Consider the following 19,484-nt stretch of genomic DNA (forward strand, 5'->3'; position numbering starts at 1 on the left):
TGAACCCAGGACCTCATGCCTGCTAAGCATGTGCTCTACCACTGAGCTATACCCTCCCAACCTATGAGTTTTCTTTTTAAAGCCATGTGTTTCTTAGGTGCATCCACTGAAAACACCCAGAAGCAACGAGCACACCTAGTACCTGAATATAGCCTGACTTCTAGTTCAAATAGTGTGATTAGACTGAGTGGAAAATGTAATTTTTTTGCCACGGAATCTGTATTTCTGAAGGAGACTGTGTCAAGCATTGCAGTCAAATGGAGACTGTCAGTCTATGCTTGTGTTCTGGAGAATCAGGCCATGGGTTAGTATGTTTCTCATTGGGATCATGATGTGTGGATTTTTTTTTTTTTGGACCAACTTTCTGTTTTCTGGAGTTTCTAACAAATTGCTTTTCTTTCAAAAGAGTCATTTTTATCATCAGGAACTAGGATCTTAATCATATAATTTATGTAATGGATTCTTCTCACGTTTTCCTTTGGGACTCGCTACTTTTTTTATTTTTCTGGCAGTACTGGGGATTGAACCCAGGACCTTGTGCATGCTAAGCGTGCACTCTACCACTGAGCTACACACATCCCTTCCCTTACTGTTCTGTTTTAATTTGAGTCAGTTGGTTTGCTGGATCGGTGCATGACTATCTTCCTGGAATTTCTTTAATTGCATGCGTTCCTGGGTCAGTTCCACTCTTTCCTGGAGTTCATTTCTTTTTCTCCCTTATACCTTTTTTTTTTTCCTGGTAGTAATACCCTAGTATGTTTTTCAGAAAGGGTTTTTAAGGTGTAAAAATTCCAAGGCACTGCAAATATGAAGATAACTTTATGTTGCCTAAACTTGATTGACAGTTTGGCTTTGTATTAGCTTCTAGGTTCAAAGTAATTTGCCCTGAGAACTTTGGAGGGATCGCTGTGTCCCCTGCTGGCATGAAGCACCTAATGCTGTCTGATCCTTGCTCCTTTCCAGGAAACCTTTTCATTTTTCCTTACGGGAAATCTTTAGATTTCCTCTTGAAATCCTGCACTTTCACAAGAACGGGTCTGAGTGTCTCTCTCCCAGTGAGCCTTCCTGGTGCCAGGCCTTTTCTGCCTGCAGAGCCGAGTCATTCGTCGGCCTCTTCTGTTGTCTGGGTGCCTCCTTGCTCTGTCTGTCCTGTCTCCTCCAAGGTCACCAAGAGACGTTGTGGATCGGACTTCCGTGGCCTTTGATCTTTCTCATACTTTCTGGTTTTTCGTCTTTTGCTGTACGTTCTGGGATAGGGTCGACAATCTTTTCACATAAAGGACCAGGTAGTAAGTGTTTTGGGCTTTGTGGACCAAGAGGTAAGACCAAGGATATTAAGTAGATACTACATAAAAAGAAAGAAGACAAATTTCCACATTTTCGTTGACAGCATTCAAAGTATGGTCATCACTGAGTACAGGTTCTTTGTACAGTCCTACTGAGAATGGAATTCTTTTGGGGGCTAACATTTTGGGTAATTGGGGTTCAGCATTAGTGCTGTCTGTCAGGTTGATTGAAATGTTCATTCGTAGAAGTCTGCGTCCTTCGGGTCACTAATTTGGCTGTCAGCTACGCCCATTTTATTATTCAGCTCTTCTGCTGAACTCTTTATTTTGGCAATTATATTTGTAATCTCTAAGATGCTTTTCTTGCTCCCTCCCTCCCGCCTACGGCCCATCCCATAGCTGCATTTGTGCCTGCAGTTCTCCTGAAATGCCTCTGAGCACTCTGCAGTTTAAGTCCCCATCCGGCCTCTCCTTCGCGCTCGTGTGCTCACTGGCCTTCCTCTTCGTGCTGACCGTGGTGATTGTTGCATCTGTGAAGGCAGGGCAGGTCGGCTGTGTGTGCAGCTGGTGGGCTCCTTTTAGTTGTATCTGTTTCCCCTGGAGGGGCGGCTGTGGGTCTTTCCGAAGAGCTGTGTGTCGCACGCAGGGGGAGCTGCGGGGAGCAGTCACCAAGACAAGCCGTGGGGGCCCCTCTGCATCCAGAGGTGTCTGTATCTCGCTGCTGCTTCCCTTTCCCCTCAGCATCCGCAGTGGAGGTCAGGGCCACCTGGCAGGGGCAGCTTTTAGAAAGAAGGAGAAATTGGAGTCCAGACGATGCACATGGTGCCCTGAGTCTCTGAAGAGATAAAGGGACAATTTGGTCAATACCAGATGTGCATTCAAACAAAGCTAGTTCAGTACTGCTTTTCTGGTGTACACCTGTGGCTTATGGAGTAATAATCGAGGCATGAAGTTACTGGTCTGAAGCACTCTTTTCGGAATCAAGAAATACTAAACTTTGTTACAGTTTAAGTTGAATCCTATGAAATAGCCATTTTTATTGGCAGAAAACTGTTGAAAATTAGCACTTTGATCGAATCAGTCTAATCTTAACCTAATATATATATTTTTCTTAACCTAATATTAATGAATCTAATGAAATTGTACTCGTTATGTTTGGCTATTGATCTATGAGTGTATATGGTCACTGTAATTCGGCAGAACATTTAATTAAGTAGCCTCTCCTATTTGTAGCCACTCTAGAACATCCAGAGTGTAAGGGCCTTCACTAGCAACACACCCAACTTCTTCTTTTCAGGATAAGATTGGACCCTGAGGAAGTTAAAGTGAGCTTGCTCAGGGATAAAGTCTTTAGTTTCAAAGTTGTGTTGCAAACTCAAGAGTCCTGGAGGCAGGTAGAGGCTTTTGCAGGCTGAGGGTCGTGAAGAAGGTGTGCTCTGCCCAAGCCCCCGTCTCCTGTGCCCTGAAGCAGACAACAGCCAGGTCAGCGGGTCCCACCATGTAGGCGATGCCACACGGCCAGGAGGGGGAGCCCCAGCAGTGTTCTCAGTTTCCTTGTTTACTCTTTCTAACTTTGGCATTTGCAAAATGGTCGGACTCCCAAAATAATGTCCTTCAACTGACTACACAGTATTGGCTAGAAATATGGGGAAGCCACCCATGGGTTCTGCATGCTGGAGGTAGCAAGGAAGATGTGCTTGTTAGATAGAAGATGCACTGGTTTAGTAAGAAGATGCACTGGGTTTAGTTAGAAGATGCGCTGGTTTAGTAAGTATATTTGCTGGTTTAGTAAGAAGTGCGCCGGTTCAGTTAGAAGATGCCCTGGTTTAGTCAGGAGGAGGTGCTGGTTTACTATAAAGATGTGCGGGTTTACTTGGCATCCTTTCATGCACGCAGGCTGTATAGATTTTTGCCAGCAGTTTTCAGGGTGTTGCCTGCCTCTTAAACTTTTTGTAAAAACCATAAACAGCTTCAGTGGGGTTTGCAGAAGGAAGCTGTGGTTTCTGGTCTTCCTGTTCATTCACATGTTTTTTTCAGAGGGAGGGCTAACATCTGACCATATTTTTCAACAAGATCAGAAGTGAACAGAGGAGAATGCACAGTAACTATCGGCAGAGGGGGAGGAACCAGAATTCCTCCAAAGAAATATCTCCTCAAACAGACTTTCCGACGGGGTGTCCCATGGAGAACGAGGTAGGTGCAAACCCAGCGTGGAAAGAGCCATCTAGGATGATTGTTCGGGTCCCTCTAGAGTGTGTTTGTGAGCTAGGCTGACCTGGTCCTGTGACCTCTGCTTTGGAAAGGTGGGGTGGAGGGTTCCTGCCGGCTTCCGGGTCTGGGTGGCCGGTGAGCCTGACGAGGAGATGTTTGTAGGTTGCTGGGTTCAACCATCTTACCTTAAGGACTGAGAGGCTGCAGGTGTCATGGCTGCTGGGGAACAGCAGTGTTCATAGAGATTTGTAGTCAGTTAGGACCCAAGATCTGAATTGGAAGATGGTTTAGGGAAAAGGTCAAGAAAGCGCTCTCTCAGTCCGCAGACTGGCGCCGAGACTTTGATCTGTGATGCCCACGGGGGGACGAGGGGTGCTGTGCACCAGAACCCAGCAGAAGGGGCCTCGCCGCCCCGTGGCGGGTCAGGCGCCGTGTGTGTGTCAGGGGAGCAGATCGGCGGCAGTGGAGGAAGTCTGGCTCATGCCTCGTCCTGAGACAGGGAACTTGCGGTCTGTGGGCGGTCTGGGGGCACGGGCTGTGTCCTGCTTAGGCCTCTGCAGCACCTAAGAAAGGCTCATTTTTCTGTTGGTAGGCACTTAAGTACTTAACTTGTTTAAAGAAGCTAGCCGATCTGTTGATTTGCATTGCAGTAAGTGCTGGAAGTTTGTTGCAACTAAGACAGGTGATGTTACAGCGAAGGTCTGAACAGTGGCGCTTTTAGGAGGGGACTTGTCGGGGGGCCTCGTGCACCTGCGGCAGGTGTGAATCTGGGGAGTGGCTGCTGACTCGCCCAGCTGGACAGAACCGTGGCTCTGCCCGGCCCACACTCTGGTTTTGGTGTCTCCCCCAGGTGTAGTCCTGTCAGTAGCCTGATCACCACCGGGCAGTCACCCTCTCTCTCCCTGGGCAGCAGGGCTCCCTGGAGCGGGGACGGGGTTCCCTCACGTTACAGCCTCAGTGCTGGGCACAGACTAAGTACCCACCAGACGTTTGCTGAATGCTGAACCTAAGGACCCCAGGGCCTTGCACTTGAAGTCTTTGTTCAGGGTTTTGTGTTACTGACTAGAGGGTTAAATAAAGATGCCTCAACACCAGCCATGCCCAGCGCGTGTTTCCTTCTTCACTGACACGCACTTTCTTCGGATCGTGCTGAGCTGAGCTTTGTACCCATGGGGTGAGTTGATACGCGTCACCTTGTTATTGACTTTGGTCCCCAAGTCGAGGCCACTGTCCCACGAGTGGTTGTACTGATTCTTTCAGCACATGCACTTCTTACTAGAAATTGATAAACAGACACTCTGATGGAGAAGTTAGCCTAGCCTCTGAGAATTTGCTTAGGAGATGTTGTTAACTCAGAGCCTGGCCACCCCAACTGAGATTATGGTCAAGCTTTAATGTAACGATACCCAAGGCCAGCCTGGCCCCTGAGCCCTCCTCAAGGAAGATGCTAAGTGGGCCAGAGTCAGTGTGTATGTGTGTTTAACTAAGAGCTACATTTGAGGTTTCCAGCTTCAAAAGTTGTTTCAAGTGTAAGATCGAAAATACTGCAAGAATATTTTAAGGATCCAGGGATCGTTCCCGAGCCAGTTCAGAAAGTTCCACACAGTTCTAGGGGGCAGTGTGTGTTCTCCGGGAGAAGTCTGCACAGTGCCGGACGGTGCCTCCAGAGCCCTGTGTTCCCTCCCAGGTTCTGTGCCTCGGCCCCTCAGCAGCTTCCTTCATCACCCGGTTTCTTGCCGAGAGACTCGGGCACAGATGGACCCCAGGATGCACGCAGTGCCGCGGCTCCATTCACGAAGACAGCCCGCACCCAGCGTGGTGCTTCTTCCAGGGGCTGAGTTGGCCTTTTGATCTTTTGGAGTCAAAGATCATAAGACCATTTTGCTGGTGATGAACATGAGCCCTCAGTAAAAATACTTGAGTGAAGTTGGATGAAGAATGAACAATCGCACAAGCTAAAACCACTTTTAAACTTCTGTGTTGATTTGGAGGATAGTCCAGTGAATTAAAGAATCCATGATCGTTTAAAGGAATCCTGATTCTGTCTCTCAGAATATTTTTTTCACATTGAAAAAATAGAAGTGTAGTTGATTTCCAATGTTGTATTAGTTTCTGGTATATAGCGTAGTCATTCAGTTATGTTTATATGTATATAAATGTGTATACACATATATACTTTTTCTTTGCGGGTTACAAGTCATTGAATATAGTTCCCTGTGCTGTACAGTAGGACCTTGTTATTTATCTATTCTGTACATAGTAGTTGATATCTGCCAATCCCAGACTCCCAAACCTCCCTCCCCTCCCCCATAACCATGTTTGTTTTCTATGTCTGTGAGTCTCTTTCTGTTTTGTAAGTAAGTTCCCTTGTGTCATTTTTTTAGATTCCACGTGTAAGTGATATCATATGGCATTTGTCTTCCTCTGACTACCTTCACTTTAGTATGATAATCTCTAGGTCCATCCATGTTGCTGCAAATGACATTATTTCATTCCTTTTTATGGCTGAGTAGTGTTCCGTTGTATAAATATACCAGAACTTCTTTATGTATTCATCTGTGGATGGACAGTTTAGTTGCTTCCATGTCTTGGCTGTTGTAAAAAATGCTGCTACGAACACTGGGGTGCAGGTATCTTTCTGAATTAGAGTTTCCTCTGGACTTATGCCTGGGAATGGGATTGCTAGGTCATATGGTAACTCTGTTTTTAGTTTTTTAAGGAACCTTCATACTGTCCTCCTTCGTGGCTGCACCCATTTGCATTCCCACCAACAGTGTAGGAGGGTTCCTTTTTCTCGACACTGTCTCCAGCATTTATTATTTGTAGACTTCTTGATGACAGCCATTCTAACCAGTGTGAGGTGGTACCTCATTGTAGTTTGATTTGCATTTCTCCAATAATTAGTGATGTTGAGCATCTTTTCATGTGCCTGTTGGCCATCTGTATGTCTTTGAAGAAATATCTATTTAGATCTTCTGCCCGTTGTACAATTTTTATTTATTTATTTATTTTTACTGAGCTGTGTGAGCATGTGTATTTTGGAAATTAATCCCTTGTTGGTTGCATCATTTGTAAATATTTTCTCTCACTTCGTAGGTTGTCTTTTCATTTTATTTATGGTTTCCTTTACTGTGCGAAAGCTTTTAAGTGTAATTAGGTTCCATTTGTCTATTTTTGTTTTTGTTTCCATGAATTTACGAGGCAGATCCAAAAAAATATTTTATTGCTGCGATTTATGTCAAAGAGTGTTGTGCCTGTGTTTTCCTCTAGGATGTATCTGGTCTTAGATTTAGGTCTTTGCAGAATATCCTCAATTGTTTCTCACTATATTTTTTTAACTAGAACTTCCCTTTTCATTTTCATGTTTAAAAGCAGCATGAGTCCAGAGCACTGAGATGCCCACTTGTTCATTGTGTCTTGAAAAGCTGAGAGGCTCCCACGGTGCCTGCTGTCCCCCACCCCCCAGCTGTGTGCACTTTCCAGCCCCTGCAGAGGGAGCTTAGTGTGCATCTCCTCTGTGCCACACGCCTGCTGTCCTTGGGTGGTGCAGCCGCCCCCGTTCTGCACTGAAACGGGATGAGGCGGCAAAGAAAGCTGCAGGTTTGCTAGGATGTGTTTCTTTATGTAATAGTTTCAACATTCCACTTTCTAGAAAAGCCCATCCACTGGCTAAACTTATTTGGGACATTAAAAAAAAAAAAAAGGATGTGGTGCCTGGTGTATTCAAGGCTGAGGTCTGAGTTTGGGAAGCTGTGTCTGATCCCAGATCAGTCATGCCAAGTTCACGCTTGGCCAGGTGGTTGTGTGGGGGCCCAGGATGCAGGGGCAGCTCCCTTCGCCCCCACCAGCCTGTCAGCCATGGCGGGTGGGCACCACTGTTTGTCACGTGGCCGTGGCCATGTTGCCAGGGTAGCTCCTTAAAAACCACGGCATTTCGGTACTGAAGTGCACCAGAGGCATCTGGCTGGCAGTTTTCATCACGAGTTGAGTCTCTGTTCATCTGCTTTGGGCTCATTCCCCTCTGCTTGACAGTGACCTGCTTGAGGGTGGAGGTCTCCTTCACCCGCAGGGCCGTCCAAGTTCCTGGCTTATTTTGCTTCCCCGTGGCTGCTGGGGTCCTGGGGTCCTGGGTGGGCGCTGGGTCCCAAGAGGTAAAGGTAGAGGAAGACGGAGTGGGGCTCAGCACAGAGAAAGCCAGCCCTCGAGCCGTAGAAGCATCTGCAGTGGGCCGTCCTGGTGTCCTTGGCCGGCAGCGGTCAGGCAGATGTGGCTTATTGGCCGGCAGAGGGTCTCTCGTGAAGGTAGGTTGCAGGACTTGGGCTCCAGGTCCCTGCCGACACAGACTGATTCAGCGTGCAGACTGTGGTTTTATGACCTGTCCTCCAGCATTAAAATACCAACGTGGGTTGCCTGTGGTCTGTGGATTTGGAGATTTGGCACAGGTTTCTTGGTGAGAGGCAGATCTTGCAAAACCCTTTGTCTTAGAACTGGTTTCCTGTTGCTCCCAGGTGTAGAGGAGTAACGAGGTAGGACAGCAAACAGATCAAGTTGAGCTGTTTTCTTGTGCCATCAGATTCAGAATCAACCCTGGAGCCGAGCCCCAGCTGGGCACGATTCGGGAGAGTGAGCTTTGTGAGATTATCAGGTAGAAATGGTGTAGGGAGGGAGGTTTATTTCTGGCCAATTTCAGGCACAGATCATCTGTGTATCATTATGTTACATGCCTTGCTATTTCCACAGCCCTAGGCAGTGCCTTGCACGTCATAGGGAACTGGGAGCCTCTCTGTGCAGGTAAGCAATTAAGCAGAACAGGATCGAAGAGTCATCTGTGTGCCATCTGATCGCCTGGGGTGCCAACCAGAGAGGCAGTCACAGTCCAGTCTGGCCTGGCCTGGCCTGCCCGCAGTCAGGCTGGTGACACGTGATGCTTACACTACTCAATTTCCAGCGTCACTTTCAACTTAAAGTTTAGTAGCGGTGCTTGTCTGGCAAGTTGTGGACGACCATTTTGCATCGTGTCCACATGAGCCCCATGTGGCGACTGTCTGGTCCGGACCTCGCCCCTCATGATTTCACTGGAAGTGCCCCCCACTGTTTCTTCCCCTGGCTTAATTAGTGCTGGGGCTGGCAGCTCCTGTGGCATCCAGGAGAAGGGAGCCTGACAGGACCCCAGGGGCATTCGCTCTGAGAGCTGGGATCGGCCGTCATGGGGTCCGGTGAGGAGCGCTGTCCCGGCTGCAGTTCGTCTGTGAGACTGCGGAGATGATGCTGTCCTTATGGTGCTGGTATCGATGATCTTGTCTCGCTTAACTTTTCATGCTTTTTACCTCGTCTCAGCTTAAGTGTAAGTAGCAGTAGGCAGGAGCTATACTCACCCTTAACAGAAAAACGTTATGGACAGTTTCAAATATAAACAAAAGCAGAGAGAAGTAAGTGAAGCCCCACGTGCACATCATCCAGCTTTGATCATTAGCCGCCTTGTGGGTCTCACAGCAGCATCGCTTCACCCTCCCGGCAAGAAGCACCGAGGGGCTGCGTTGGGGTGGGAGCAAGGCGGGTACTCCAGGGCAGGGAGCGGGTACTCCAGTACTGATTGTAGTGGGTCAGGGGAGTAAAAGGCACATATCTAAGGGCTGAGTATTCGGGGGAAAGGAGTGTGAGCCAAGGAGCAGGAGGGGTGTTGGGGCTCACTTTGCAGAGGGTTTGTATGTGGGTAGCTTTTGTTTGCTTGTCGGTTGACCTGGAGGTGCAGAGCTGAGCATCTTGGTGGGTGTGGGGCTGGTCCTGCAGGGTCTCCTGGGAGACCCCAAGTCCCCACCTGCCTTTATAGGGCAGTCACTGTCCCTCTCCATCCTCCATCGGTGTGGCCTACGGCTGAACTTCCCCCATGCAGAGAAGAAACAGAAACGAGAGCTTATACTAAACGTTTGGTGACATGTATGTTCGTTTCTGTGAGTGTTGGTCAGAGCCAGACCTGCTGTGGGTTCTGGCCGCTGTTGGCCACAGCGCAGTCACAAGCAACAGAAAGTGACATCTCGGTCTGGTGTGACAGTGGGTTTGGGTTTCACTCCTGTGCCCGGCGATGTTTCCCTGCTGAGGCTGCACGTTGGCGTCTTGTGTTCTCTGGTTTGCCTTCTTGGAGGTGACAGGAAGCAGTCGCCTTCGGCTTCCGGGTGCGGGAGCCCGGTGACCGTGCCTGACTGCACGTCCGGGCCGGTGGAGGACCCACAGGGCTCCCTGACCGAGGTGCAGGGAAGGGATAGCAGGCCTTTCCCAGGGCCCACAGGTGAGGTTGGCTTTATCCTGCTGGCCGTCCCTGGCTCTCGCTCTGCGGGTTTACTTGGATCGCTGGACTAGCCTCCAGGCCCCTCTAGACATTGACGAGGGTGTGCGGTCATCCAGGTGCTGATGAGCGCCCTGAGCCACCAAGGTCTTGGCAGAGGGAAGGGAAAGAAGGGCCCCTCCTGCCTTCCTACAGGAGAGGGAGGTGGGGGACTTGCGGCTGTTGAACTGCATTTCTTGCTGATGCCACAGCCCTGGCCACACCTCCCCTGCCTTCTCAGAGGACTCTGCAATGAGGTGACCCAGTGGAGCCAAGAGGGTCAGAGCAATGCTATGTTTTTTCTTCTGGGGGTACATCTCCCCATTTCTGCCCTCTTCTTCCTGCTGAGGTTAGTTACCTGGAGAATTGGCCCTTGACCTTGTAAGTGTCCATGAACAGGTGAAGGACCAGCCCCTCCGTGCCTGAGGCAGCGCTGGGCCCAGACCCCCCGGGCCGGTGCGTCCTGGTGCTTTTTCCCCAGACCGGCAGCGGCCAGCCCTGGTTCGCATGGGGGCTGCGGTGGTGGTTTTGGCTACTCCCGCTTGTTAGCCGTAGGTACGACACAAAGCCTTTGTGAATAACGAACTCCAACCATTGCCGTTTCTGCCTGCAGCCTGGAATTGTGTCGCCGTTTAAACGAGTATTCCTAAAAGGTGAAAAGAGTAGAGATAAGAAAGCCCATGAGAAGGTGACAGAGAGGCGCCCTCTGCACACTGTGGTGCTGTCCCTGCCTGAGCGCGTCGAGCCCGACAGACTGCTGAGCGACTATATCGAGAAGGAGGTGAAGGTAAGTCCACGGCCGCAGGACGCACCTGCCCGTCGCCAGCAAAGGCCCCGCTGACGCACCCAACGCTGCAGCTCGTGAGACCCGACCCCACGCACACCTCAGTTGACTCCCCCACCCATTGTCGCCCCTGTGGTATTGTGTCTCCTGACTGGGTACCTAAACCCCAGATTTCTGTCTTCTGGCCCCATGTCTTTTTTTTTTTCTCTCTACAATAACAAGCCACATCTTTTCTCTTGAAGGCTGGCCATGTGTTTCAGTTCCTCGGTCAAGGCTTAGAGCTGTTCCATGTGTCATTGTCACAGCCTAGGGCATGGTCTCCTGAATCCTGTCAGAGCCTGTGCCCACTTGTGGATAAACATGATGTGCACCAGTGTGTTTTTAGCACTTCCCCCAAGCACTATAGTGAAAAGAAATGAATGAAGGTATAAAACCACGAGGTCAGAGAGAGTGGGAAAGGGGCGGCAGCAGTGGTGAGTGAAGCCCATAAACTTGTAGAGGGAACTTTCAAAGATGGGGTGACAAGTTCACAGAGCCGATGGAGCCAAACCTGTATCCCTTGAGTCCCTTCAGAGGATGTGGTGCTGTCCACCTGGACCCAGGGTTGGGGAGGGGCGTGGACCAGGCTGTGTGCTTGGGGAGGGGTCTGCTCTCACCTGGCACAGGGGGAGGTGAGCGGTCTCCCTGGTGCAGACATGGCACTAGGGAGGCCTGGAGGAGGGTGGGGAGAGACCCAGTGTGAAGACAGGGAGGGTAAGTCACAGCGTGTGTCTGGAATGGTAGGAAACGCCAGTCCCTTTCCCCACCAAGCTTCCAGAGTACCTGCAACCAGGGCTCACCTGCAAGGGGATCCTGGGAGGGGTACTTTTATGTGGAAGCTAGGCAGCCTGCAGAAGTGGTGCCTCTAGTGACCCTGGGGTTACCAGCCAGCCAGCCTAAGGAAAGCCGACCGTCAGCAACTCTTCCCATGTACATGGCTTCTGTCATGCGCAGTCAGGGAGAAGTACACATTTGAGGAAAACAGTTAACCTAAAGAATAGAGCCCAAGACAAACACAAGAAGGAAGCATGAATGGAACAGCAACAACATAGAAATTGGGGGAAAATAAAAATATATAATATTTTCAGGAAGATAAAATAGATAATCAGAAAGATAAGAGGAAATATTAACTGTGAGATGACGGAATCTACTTTTAAATTAAGAAAAGCTTTTTGGAATTAAAAGTATCTTAATCATGTATCCTAAAAAATTCGTTAGAGGGGTTGAAAGAAAGAAATCACCCAGAAAGAATAACCAAAAGACAAAGAGATAGAAAATGAGTAAACAAAAGATGAAAAAGAGAAAAAAAAATTACAGGATCCATCCAGGAGGTTCAACATCCGACTCATGAAACAAAAGAATGGAGCAAAGTTGGAGGAGGTTATTAAGATGGTAAAGCAGGAACATTTTGCAGAATTCACCAACAGACATGACTCTCTTATTCAAAGAGTCCTTTCTGGTTGTAATGACCAGAAAGACTGGTGTCTAAAACACGAACCCACGGAGCCCATTCTGAGCAGGTTCCTGGGAATGTGCTGCCTCCGAGCACAGGGACATGCCATGAAGGTGGAAGATGCAGATTCAGAACCAGGATTCTAGCACCGAAAGGAGCAGAGGGAATTCCTGGGACTAGACTCTGAGAAACAGGCCAGAGCAGCTCTGGTAGAGGGAACACAGATGGTTTCATATGTTTGGGTAGAGGCTGCTGAGAAATTGGGAAGATAGACTTGAACGTTGAAAACAAAGCAAGTGGAAGGGAGAGTATAGCTCAAGTAGTAGAGTGCATGCTTAGCAAGCATAAGGTCCTGGGTTTAATCCCCACTACTTCCTCTAAGAATAAATAAATAAGTAAGTAAACCTAATTACCTCTCCCCGCCAAAAAGAGTAAAGAAAAGAAAGGAAGTAGAGGGAAGGGTAGGCCCATATTATACGATGAAAATTTTAAGTTTGGGGACTTTCACTTCCAGGAAGATGGAGAAGATATATTTTCCTCTATTTCTCCCATTAAGTGCAACTAAAAAATCCTGGACTTTATATATGCATCAACCATAAGAAGACTGTAAAAGGTAAAGAGACAGCAGACCAGCCAGGGACCTCAGGACCCAGGGAGAGACCCATTGGTAAGTTCCCTGGGTTCTGTTTTTCCTCACGTATCCCAGACCTGGAGCTGAAGAAGCTGGCAACTCAGAAACGCCAGCAGGTGCAGACAGAACTGCAACAAAAGCCACTCCCTCTAGCCAAAGGATCAGGAAAGAGATGGCTTACTTAGCAAGACAGAAAGTGTTTAACAACACTTGCTTAGTTCCAACCAAATGTGACAGAAAAACCTCCAGCTCCAGGTCTGCTAGCAAAAGGCCAAGTGGGGGCCAGCACTCCACCTCAGAGAAGGCCAAGTAGGGAGCAGGGACTTTTATCCCTGATGAACCCCCAGTGAAACTGGAGTATATCAGTGGAGACCATGTAGGGAGCCTGGACTTCTGCCCTCAGACAGCAGCAGTGAGACACACACTACCCCTCACGTTAGCGTGGGCCACTTGGGAAGCTGGAATGCCAGCCATGCCCAGCAGGAAAAAGGATCCCCTCGCTCTGGTGACAGCAGAGGCCACTGGGGAGTCAGCCCTTCCTCCTGGTTCAAGGTGTGCTCTCCACAACACCCCCCCCCCCACCATGGGTCTAGAGCAGATTTTCCGACATTGTGTCATCAGAGTCTTGGAGGGAGAAGAGACAGAGGGGTTAAAAAACTGATCAAAAGAATTATTGCTGAAACTCATCTGATTTAGTAAAAGACAAACTTAGAGATTCAAGAAGCTGAGTGCACCAGAAACAGGATAAACCCAAAGCAGTCCACACCAAGACACATCATAGTGAAACTGCTGAAAATTAAAGACAAAATCTTAAAAGCAGTGAGAACACTTTACCTTTAGGGAAAACAGTTAGAATGACAGCAGATTTCTCATCAGCAACCGTGGGGCCAGAAGGAAGTGACTGACATTCCTCGAATGCTGAGAGACTCTGAAGAATCAAAGGATGATGAGAGAACACTACAGGCGACTGCACACCAAAACAGCCAACAAATGGACCAGTTGAAGAGCACAGGCTACCACAGTTCAGCAGTAAACACATCATTGGAATAGCCCTATAGAAATTTAATATCTAATTTGATAACTCCCATTAAAAAAAGTGTCCAGGCCCAGATGGTTTCTGGAAAATTCTATCAAATGTTTAAAGAGTTAATACTAATTCTACACAGTCTCTTCCAGAAAAACAGAAGGGAAGGGAACCCTTTTAAACTCATTTTGTGAGGGTAGTATTATCCTGATACCAAGACCAGACTGTACAAAACAGATAAATTACCAACATGACTGTAGATACTTTGGTATAAATCTAACAAAACATGTATGGGATTTGTATGCTGAAAACTATGCAGCACTGATGAAAGAATCAAAGATCTGAATAAATGGAGAGACATACCATGTTCATGGATTGGAAGATTCAACCTAGTTAACATGTCAGTTTCCCCCAAATTGATACACAGGTATGATATAATTCCCATCAAAATCCCAGCAAGGTATTTTGTAGATACAGACAAGAGTGTTCTAAAATGTATATAGAAAGGCCAAAGAGGTTGGAATAGCTGAAACAGTCTTGAAAAAAAAAAAAAGAGTAAAATGAGAGGACTCAGTCTGCCTGATTTCAGGATGCACGTTAGAGCTACAGCAGTGAAGGCACTGAGGTATCAGCAGAGGGACTGACACGGAAATCAGTGAAACAGACTACAGACTTAACGAACCGAGAGACAGACCCACACACATGCACCCTGCTGGTGGCTGACAAAGGTGCAAAAGCAAGTCTATAGAGGAAGGACCATGCTCTTAGCAGATGGCGCTCAGCCATTGGACACCCATAGAGAGAAAAACTTCACTCTAAACCTCACGCCTTATACAAAAATTAACTGAAAATGGATCATGGACTTAAAGGTTAAATGTAAAACTACAACACTTTCAGAAAAAAAAGAGAAGATTTTCAGGACTCTGAAGCAGAGTTCTCAGACTTGACACCAAAAAGGGGAACAGTTGGGAAACTGGACTTTATAAAATTGGAAGACTTTTGCTCTGCAGAAGGCTCTGTTAGGGTGGAAAGACGAGCTACAGATGGGGAGAAGATATCTGCAAACCATCAATCTGCCAAAGGCCTTTTATCTAGATTATATAAAGAACTCTCAAAACCTCATAGTAGAAAAGCAGACAATCCAATTAAAACATGGGCAAAAGTCAGGGAGAGACACTTCACCAAAGAAGATACTCAGATGGCCGTGAGCACGTGAAGATGTTCAGCCTCACTAGCCGTTAGGGACATACAAATTAAAACCACAGTGAGACATCACGACACACCTCCCAGAATGACAAAAGTTAGGAAGTTAGGAGAACACCAAATGCTGGTGAGGGATGTGGAGGGATCCACTCACGCATGGCTGGTGGGAATGTAAAATGGTGTAGCCACTCTGGGCAATGGTTCAATGGTTTGGCAGTTTCTTAAAAATTAAACATGCAACTACCATGTGATATGACCTGGCAGCTGCCCTCTGGGTATTTATCCCAGAGAAATGAAGATTTCTGGTGACACAGAAACCTGTATGTGAATATTCAAAGCAGATTTATTCATGCTAGCCCCAAACTGGAAATAGCCCAGATGTCTTCAGTGGGTAAATGGTTAAACAAATGATGTACATCCGGATACTGTGGAACCCTACTCAGCCAGCCGTAAAAAGGAATGAATTACTGATTACTTCCACAACCTGCAGGGATCTCCAGAAAATTATGCTGAGTGAAAAAAGCCAGTCCCCGAAAGTTGCATACTGTATGATTCCCTTTGTATAATATTCTTGAAGTGACAAAATTATTGAAATGGAGAATAATTAGGGCTTGCTAGGGAATAAGGAGACCAGGCGGCAGGAAATGGGTGTGCCTGTAAAAGAGAGACGGGAGGGACCTTGTGGGATCAGGATGTTCTGGAACTTGACCGTGTAGTCACTTCTGGTTGTGACGCTGCGCGGTTACGAGGTGTTACCCTTGTGACAGGGTGAGGGGTACAGTGACTGTGTGTGTGTGTTATTTCTTAACAACTGCATGTGATTTACAATTGTCTTAAAATTTAAAGTTTTTAAAGGAAGTAAAAGAACAAAATTGTGATTTCGCTACCTCTTGGCATAGCAGTGAAATAGACTGTACGTAACAGAATGATATTAACACCAAGTAACCATTGCGTAATAAATTATCTAAATTGTAAGAAAAAAGGAAGGGGAAGTGGGAGTGGTGATATGAGTTAACTCTTTCTCTGCCATAATGGAACTCAACAGATAATGTCTTAAATTGATGAATCAAGCAGCAGCAATGTAAAAGCATTATTCAGGAAGTTGGCCCTAGATCCAGAAGACCCCAGCGTGACTGCTTCTGGGAAGTGATTGAAGTGATTTGTAGGATTGCCTGGGTTTGGGACCAGAGATTGTTGTTTTTGTTACGTTTTGGGGGACTGCTCACCTTTTTAAACTGTGTACATGTGTAACTTTGATACAACAAAAACGGTGACAAGAACGAAATCCACTAGTGATGAGGTAACATTCACTCCCATATACTTGAGTGTGGTTCTTCATGGAAAGTATTTTGTGTTCAGAATGAACGTTAATAACATGAAGGTGGGAGGCACTTAATAGTAGCTTCTTCTTTTCCGAATGCTTACTGTATATAGCAGCCCTGTTTTACATTTTAAAAACGTTTTCTTATTTAATCCTCACCCAGTCTTTAAAAAGCAGAAGTATCCTTCTCACGTGGTCCATCTCAAGCAGACACATGTCCCAGTGGGGCCCCGTGCAGTACAAACTCATGACCTGTAAACAGATACCCCAGCTTTTAATTCTGGGGGTGGTAATTAATACCACCCATGTAATTGGTAATTGATACCAAACCCATGATGCTTCTTGATGCTTCTTGTTATTATTTCTTATTCACTGTATTTTTAAAAAATTGAATGTGTAAGTTATATTTATGATACAGAATTCAAATGGTGAGATTCTTGGTGAAAAGAAATCACCAGTTCCCTGGAAGGAATCACTGGCCTCAGTTTCTTTATTCTTATTTTGTTTATTTTGTTTGTTTGTTTGTTCGGGGGTTTTTTGGCCTCGGTTTCTTATGTGTCTCTGTAGTCTGCCCATACACATTCACACAGGCGAATTGTGCATATGTTGTATGCACTTTACATTCTGTTTACACACAACAGTATATCTCAACATATCACAGAGGATTGGGACACATAAAGCTGCCACGTCTGTTTTCGTGGCTGTGTAGTATTCCACTATATGGCTGTACCATATTTTATTTAACCAGTGATCTATTCATACATGTCTAATTTGTTTCTGGTACACCTTTTACTAATCCTGTAGGATAAAAGCCCTATAGGATAAAAAAAGTAGACTCTGGATGTAAAGCTGGGTTAGTTTTTATTTTGACAGACATTTTCAGGTTGTCCTTCATGCAGAATTGAAGCCAATGTATAGCATTGGCAGTCTGAGAACACCTTTTGGTCTGCACCCTAAGGAGCAACACGGTGTACATGCAGACTTCCTGATCTTTGCTGATCTGATGGTCGTAGTAGGTTTCATCACAGTTTGTACTTATGAGTGAGGTTGTGTGTCTCTTCAAACGGTGGAGTCAGATCTCTTAAGCATCTTTCTGTAGCCATTTTTATGTTGGGTAGTTGGTGGTTTTCTCATACATTTTTTTGTAGCTCTCAGTGTGGTAGGTGAATTTGCCCTTGGCTAGGAAGGTAGTTGTAAGGTTTTCGCTTTTTGTCACTTGTCTTTGTTTAGAGATGTCTTGGTTCTCTAGAAGCAGAAACTGGAGATCGTCTTTGACAGTTCAGGGCGTGTTCTCAGGAGAAGGGGAGGGAAGGAAGCAGGATGAGGATGAGGCAGATGTGGGAACTGTATCTGCTCCTTTATGGGCAGGAGTGTTGGGGCAAACATGGAAAGGACCCCTGAAGACCATCATGTGGCGGCTTCCCCACCTCCTCATCACGACCAAGGCTGGTTGCCCCTGCAGAACAGTACCTCCCTTCTCTGCTTGCTTGTCTGCTGGTCTCAGGAGCCCAGGGTGACCAGTTGGCAACTGTGGATGGAAGTTTAGATCCTTTTGTGTCCCTGATAGAAGCATTTGACGCCTAGAGCCAGAGGTTTCAGGGCCGGGAGCACACGTTCCGCAAGTGGGTCTCTTGGGTTAATGGTGGTGGAAGCCACTCCAACCTCCACACCTTGGATCCCAGACACACGCAGTCTGTCCACTGAGGACAAAGCATGGTGTAACAGCTGTTGCTTCAATGCGTGCCCTGCATTCTGGAGAGATGTGCCTTCCTTTCCAGGTGTCCTCCCTGGACGGGGTGAGATTCTGTAGGACCGTTGAAGCCTGCAGATGTGGCTGCTGCTGTCCTTGAGTCAAAGCGATGTTACGTGCTGACCACGTCAGAGCTCAGATGCTCCGTGAGCCCTTGGGGAGTGGGCAGGGGCCTGGCTGAGCCTCTGCAGGCAGGAAGGGCAGACCCATACCTGGAGTACGTTTCAGTCTTTGCTAGGAAAGAACGTTTCCCGTTGCAGGGTTGATACCTTATTTGGGCTATAGAGTTCGTACATGATCGCTTCAAACTCTGTACCCAAGACTGCGCTGAACTTCTCTCACCAAGATTCCGTCTAGTTCCGCCTGTGGCAGCCCACGGACACACACCACTATCCAGGCCGTTCCACAGGACCCAGACTAGGGATGAGACGGAGACCGCTGTCCCCACATCGTATAAGTCTGGAAGGGTGGCGTGCATCTCCGCTTTTCTCTGGAAATACTATTACCCTTGCCGTAGGACCGTGGCCAGGGGCAGGGGGCTGGGGTCAGTCTCAGGGGCTGCCATGTGGCCTTCTGTACCTGAGGAGCTCCTGTTCTGCAGGTCGCAGAGCCGGTGGAGGCTTCTGTGGGCTGCTGAGGACGTCTGTTTCGATTACACATTCAAGAAATGGGTCTGGACCTACTAGACACACTTCGAGGTGGACTCGGGCCTGGACTTCATTGGTTGCCTGATCCCCATGTGTCCCCACCCTTTAGAGGACCTTGTTGGCAGTCAGGACCCCTGAGTTTCAACATTGTCTCAGACCCTCTACTCCAAACCTTACAAAGACCTTCATCCCCTAGCATCCTGTTAACTCGAGTAAGTGACCATGAGTCCCTTCGGAGGGACCTGGGGGCAACGCTGCAGTGTGTGCCGGCCTCGGTGTTACAGAGTCGTTCTCCTGGTCCTCGGCCTCTCCTTCAGTCGGTTTCTGGGTTTGGAAACCAGGTCAGGGATTGCCACTTTGCGTTGAAGCAGCACACGCAGTGGTGGTGTCCTTGTTTGTGTATGTGAGGCAGGACCCTGGTTGGCTCCCAGCTCTCTTGCTCCTGGGAACCCCTCTGCTCTTGTTGCATCTCCGTAAGGCCCTGCATCCCAGGCCATCTGGTCCTTCGTAATCTCTGCCCCCGACAATGAGCGCACCTGCCTGTGCTCCTGGTGGCTAAGTGCCACTACCAAGCTGGCTTCTGCTCTCCCGGGGTCCTGTTGTCCCCCTCGCTCCAGGAAGCCTAGTTCTAAAGCATCTTCCCCGATTCGTTCTGCCTCAGAGAACAGCCACCAAGACCTGCTTGGTGGTGCCAGCGCCCCTTCCAGCCCAGTCGGTCCAGCTCATCCTTGAGGCAGTGGGGTGTCTTCCCAGCCCTTCCAATGAACAGGGGCAGTTGTTGGGGTTCCGCGTCTTACACGGTAGATCCGGTCC

The 19,484-nt window shown here is 47.8% G+C and overlaps 1 protein-coding gene across 5 annotated transcripts in view; it reads left to right on the forward strand.

Moving 5' to 3' along the window:
- Positions 1–19,484, forward strand: part of CCM2 (CCM2 scaffold protein) — a 56,092-nt gene that overhangs the window by 15,873 nt on the left and 20,735 nt on the right. For 2 of the 5 annotated variants that reach the window (XM_072965296.1, XM_072965295.1), the window contains 2 exons: positions 3,324–3,479; positions 10,433–10,606. The exons of 1 other annotated variant lie outside the window; for it this stretch is intronic. In XM_072965296.1, coding sequence (XP_072821397.1) covers positions 3,381–3,479; positions 10,433–10,606 — 273 coding nt within the window. In that variant the 5' untranslated portion in view covers positions 3,324–3,380. The remainder of the gene's footprint in view (positions 1–3,323; positions 3,480–10,432; positions 10,607–19,484) is intronic. 2 more of the 5 variants (XM_072965298.1, XM_072965297.1) reach the window with 2 other exon arrangements.

This window comes from Vicugna pacos, chromosome 7 (assembly GCF_048564905.1).
Source record: "Vicugna pacos chromosome 7, VicPac4, whole genome shotgun sequence".
Classification (NCBI taxonomy): domain Eukaryota; kingdom Metazoa; phylum Chordata; class Mammalia; order Artiodactyla; family Camelidae; genus Vicugna; species Vicugna pacos.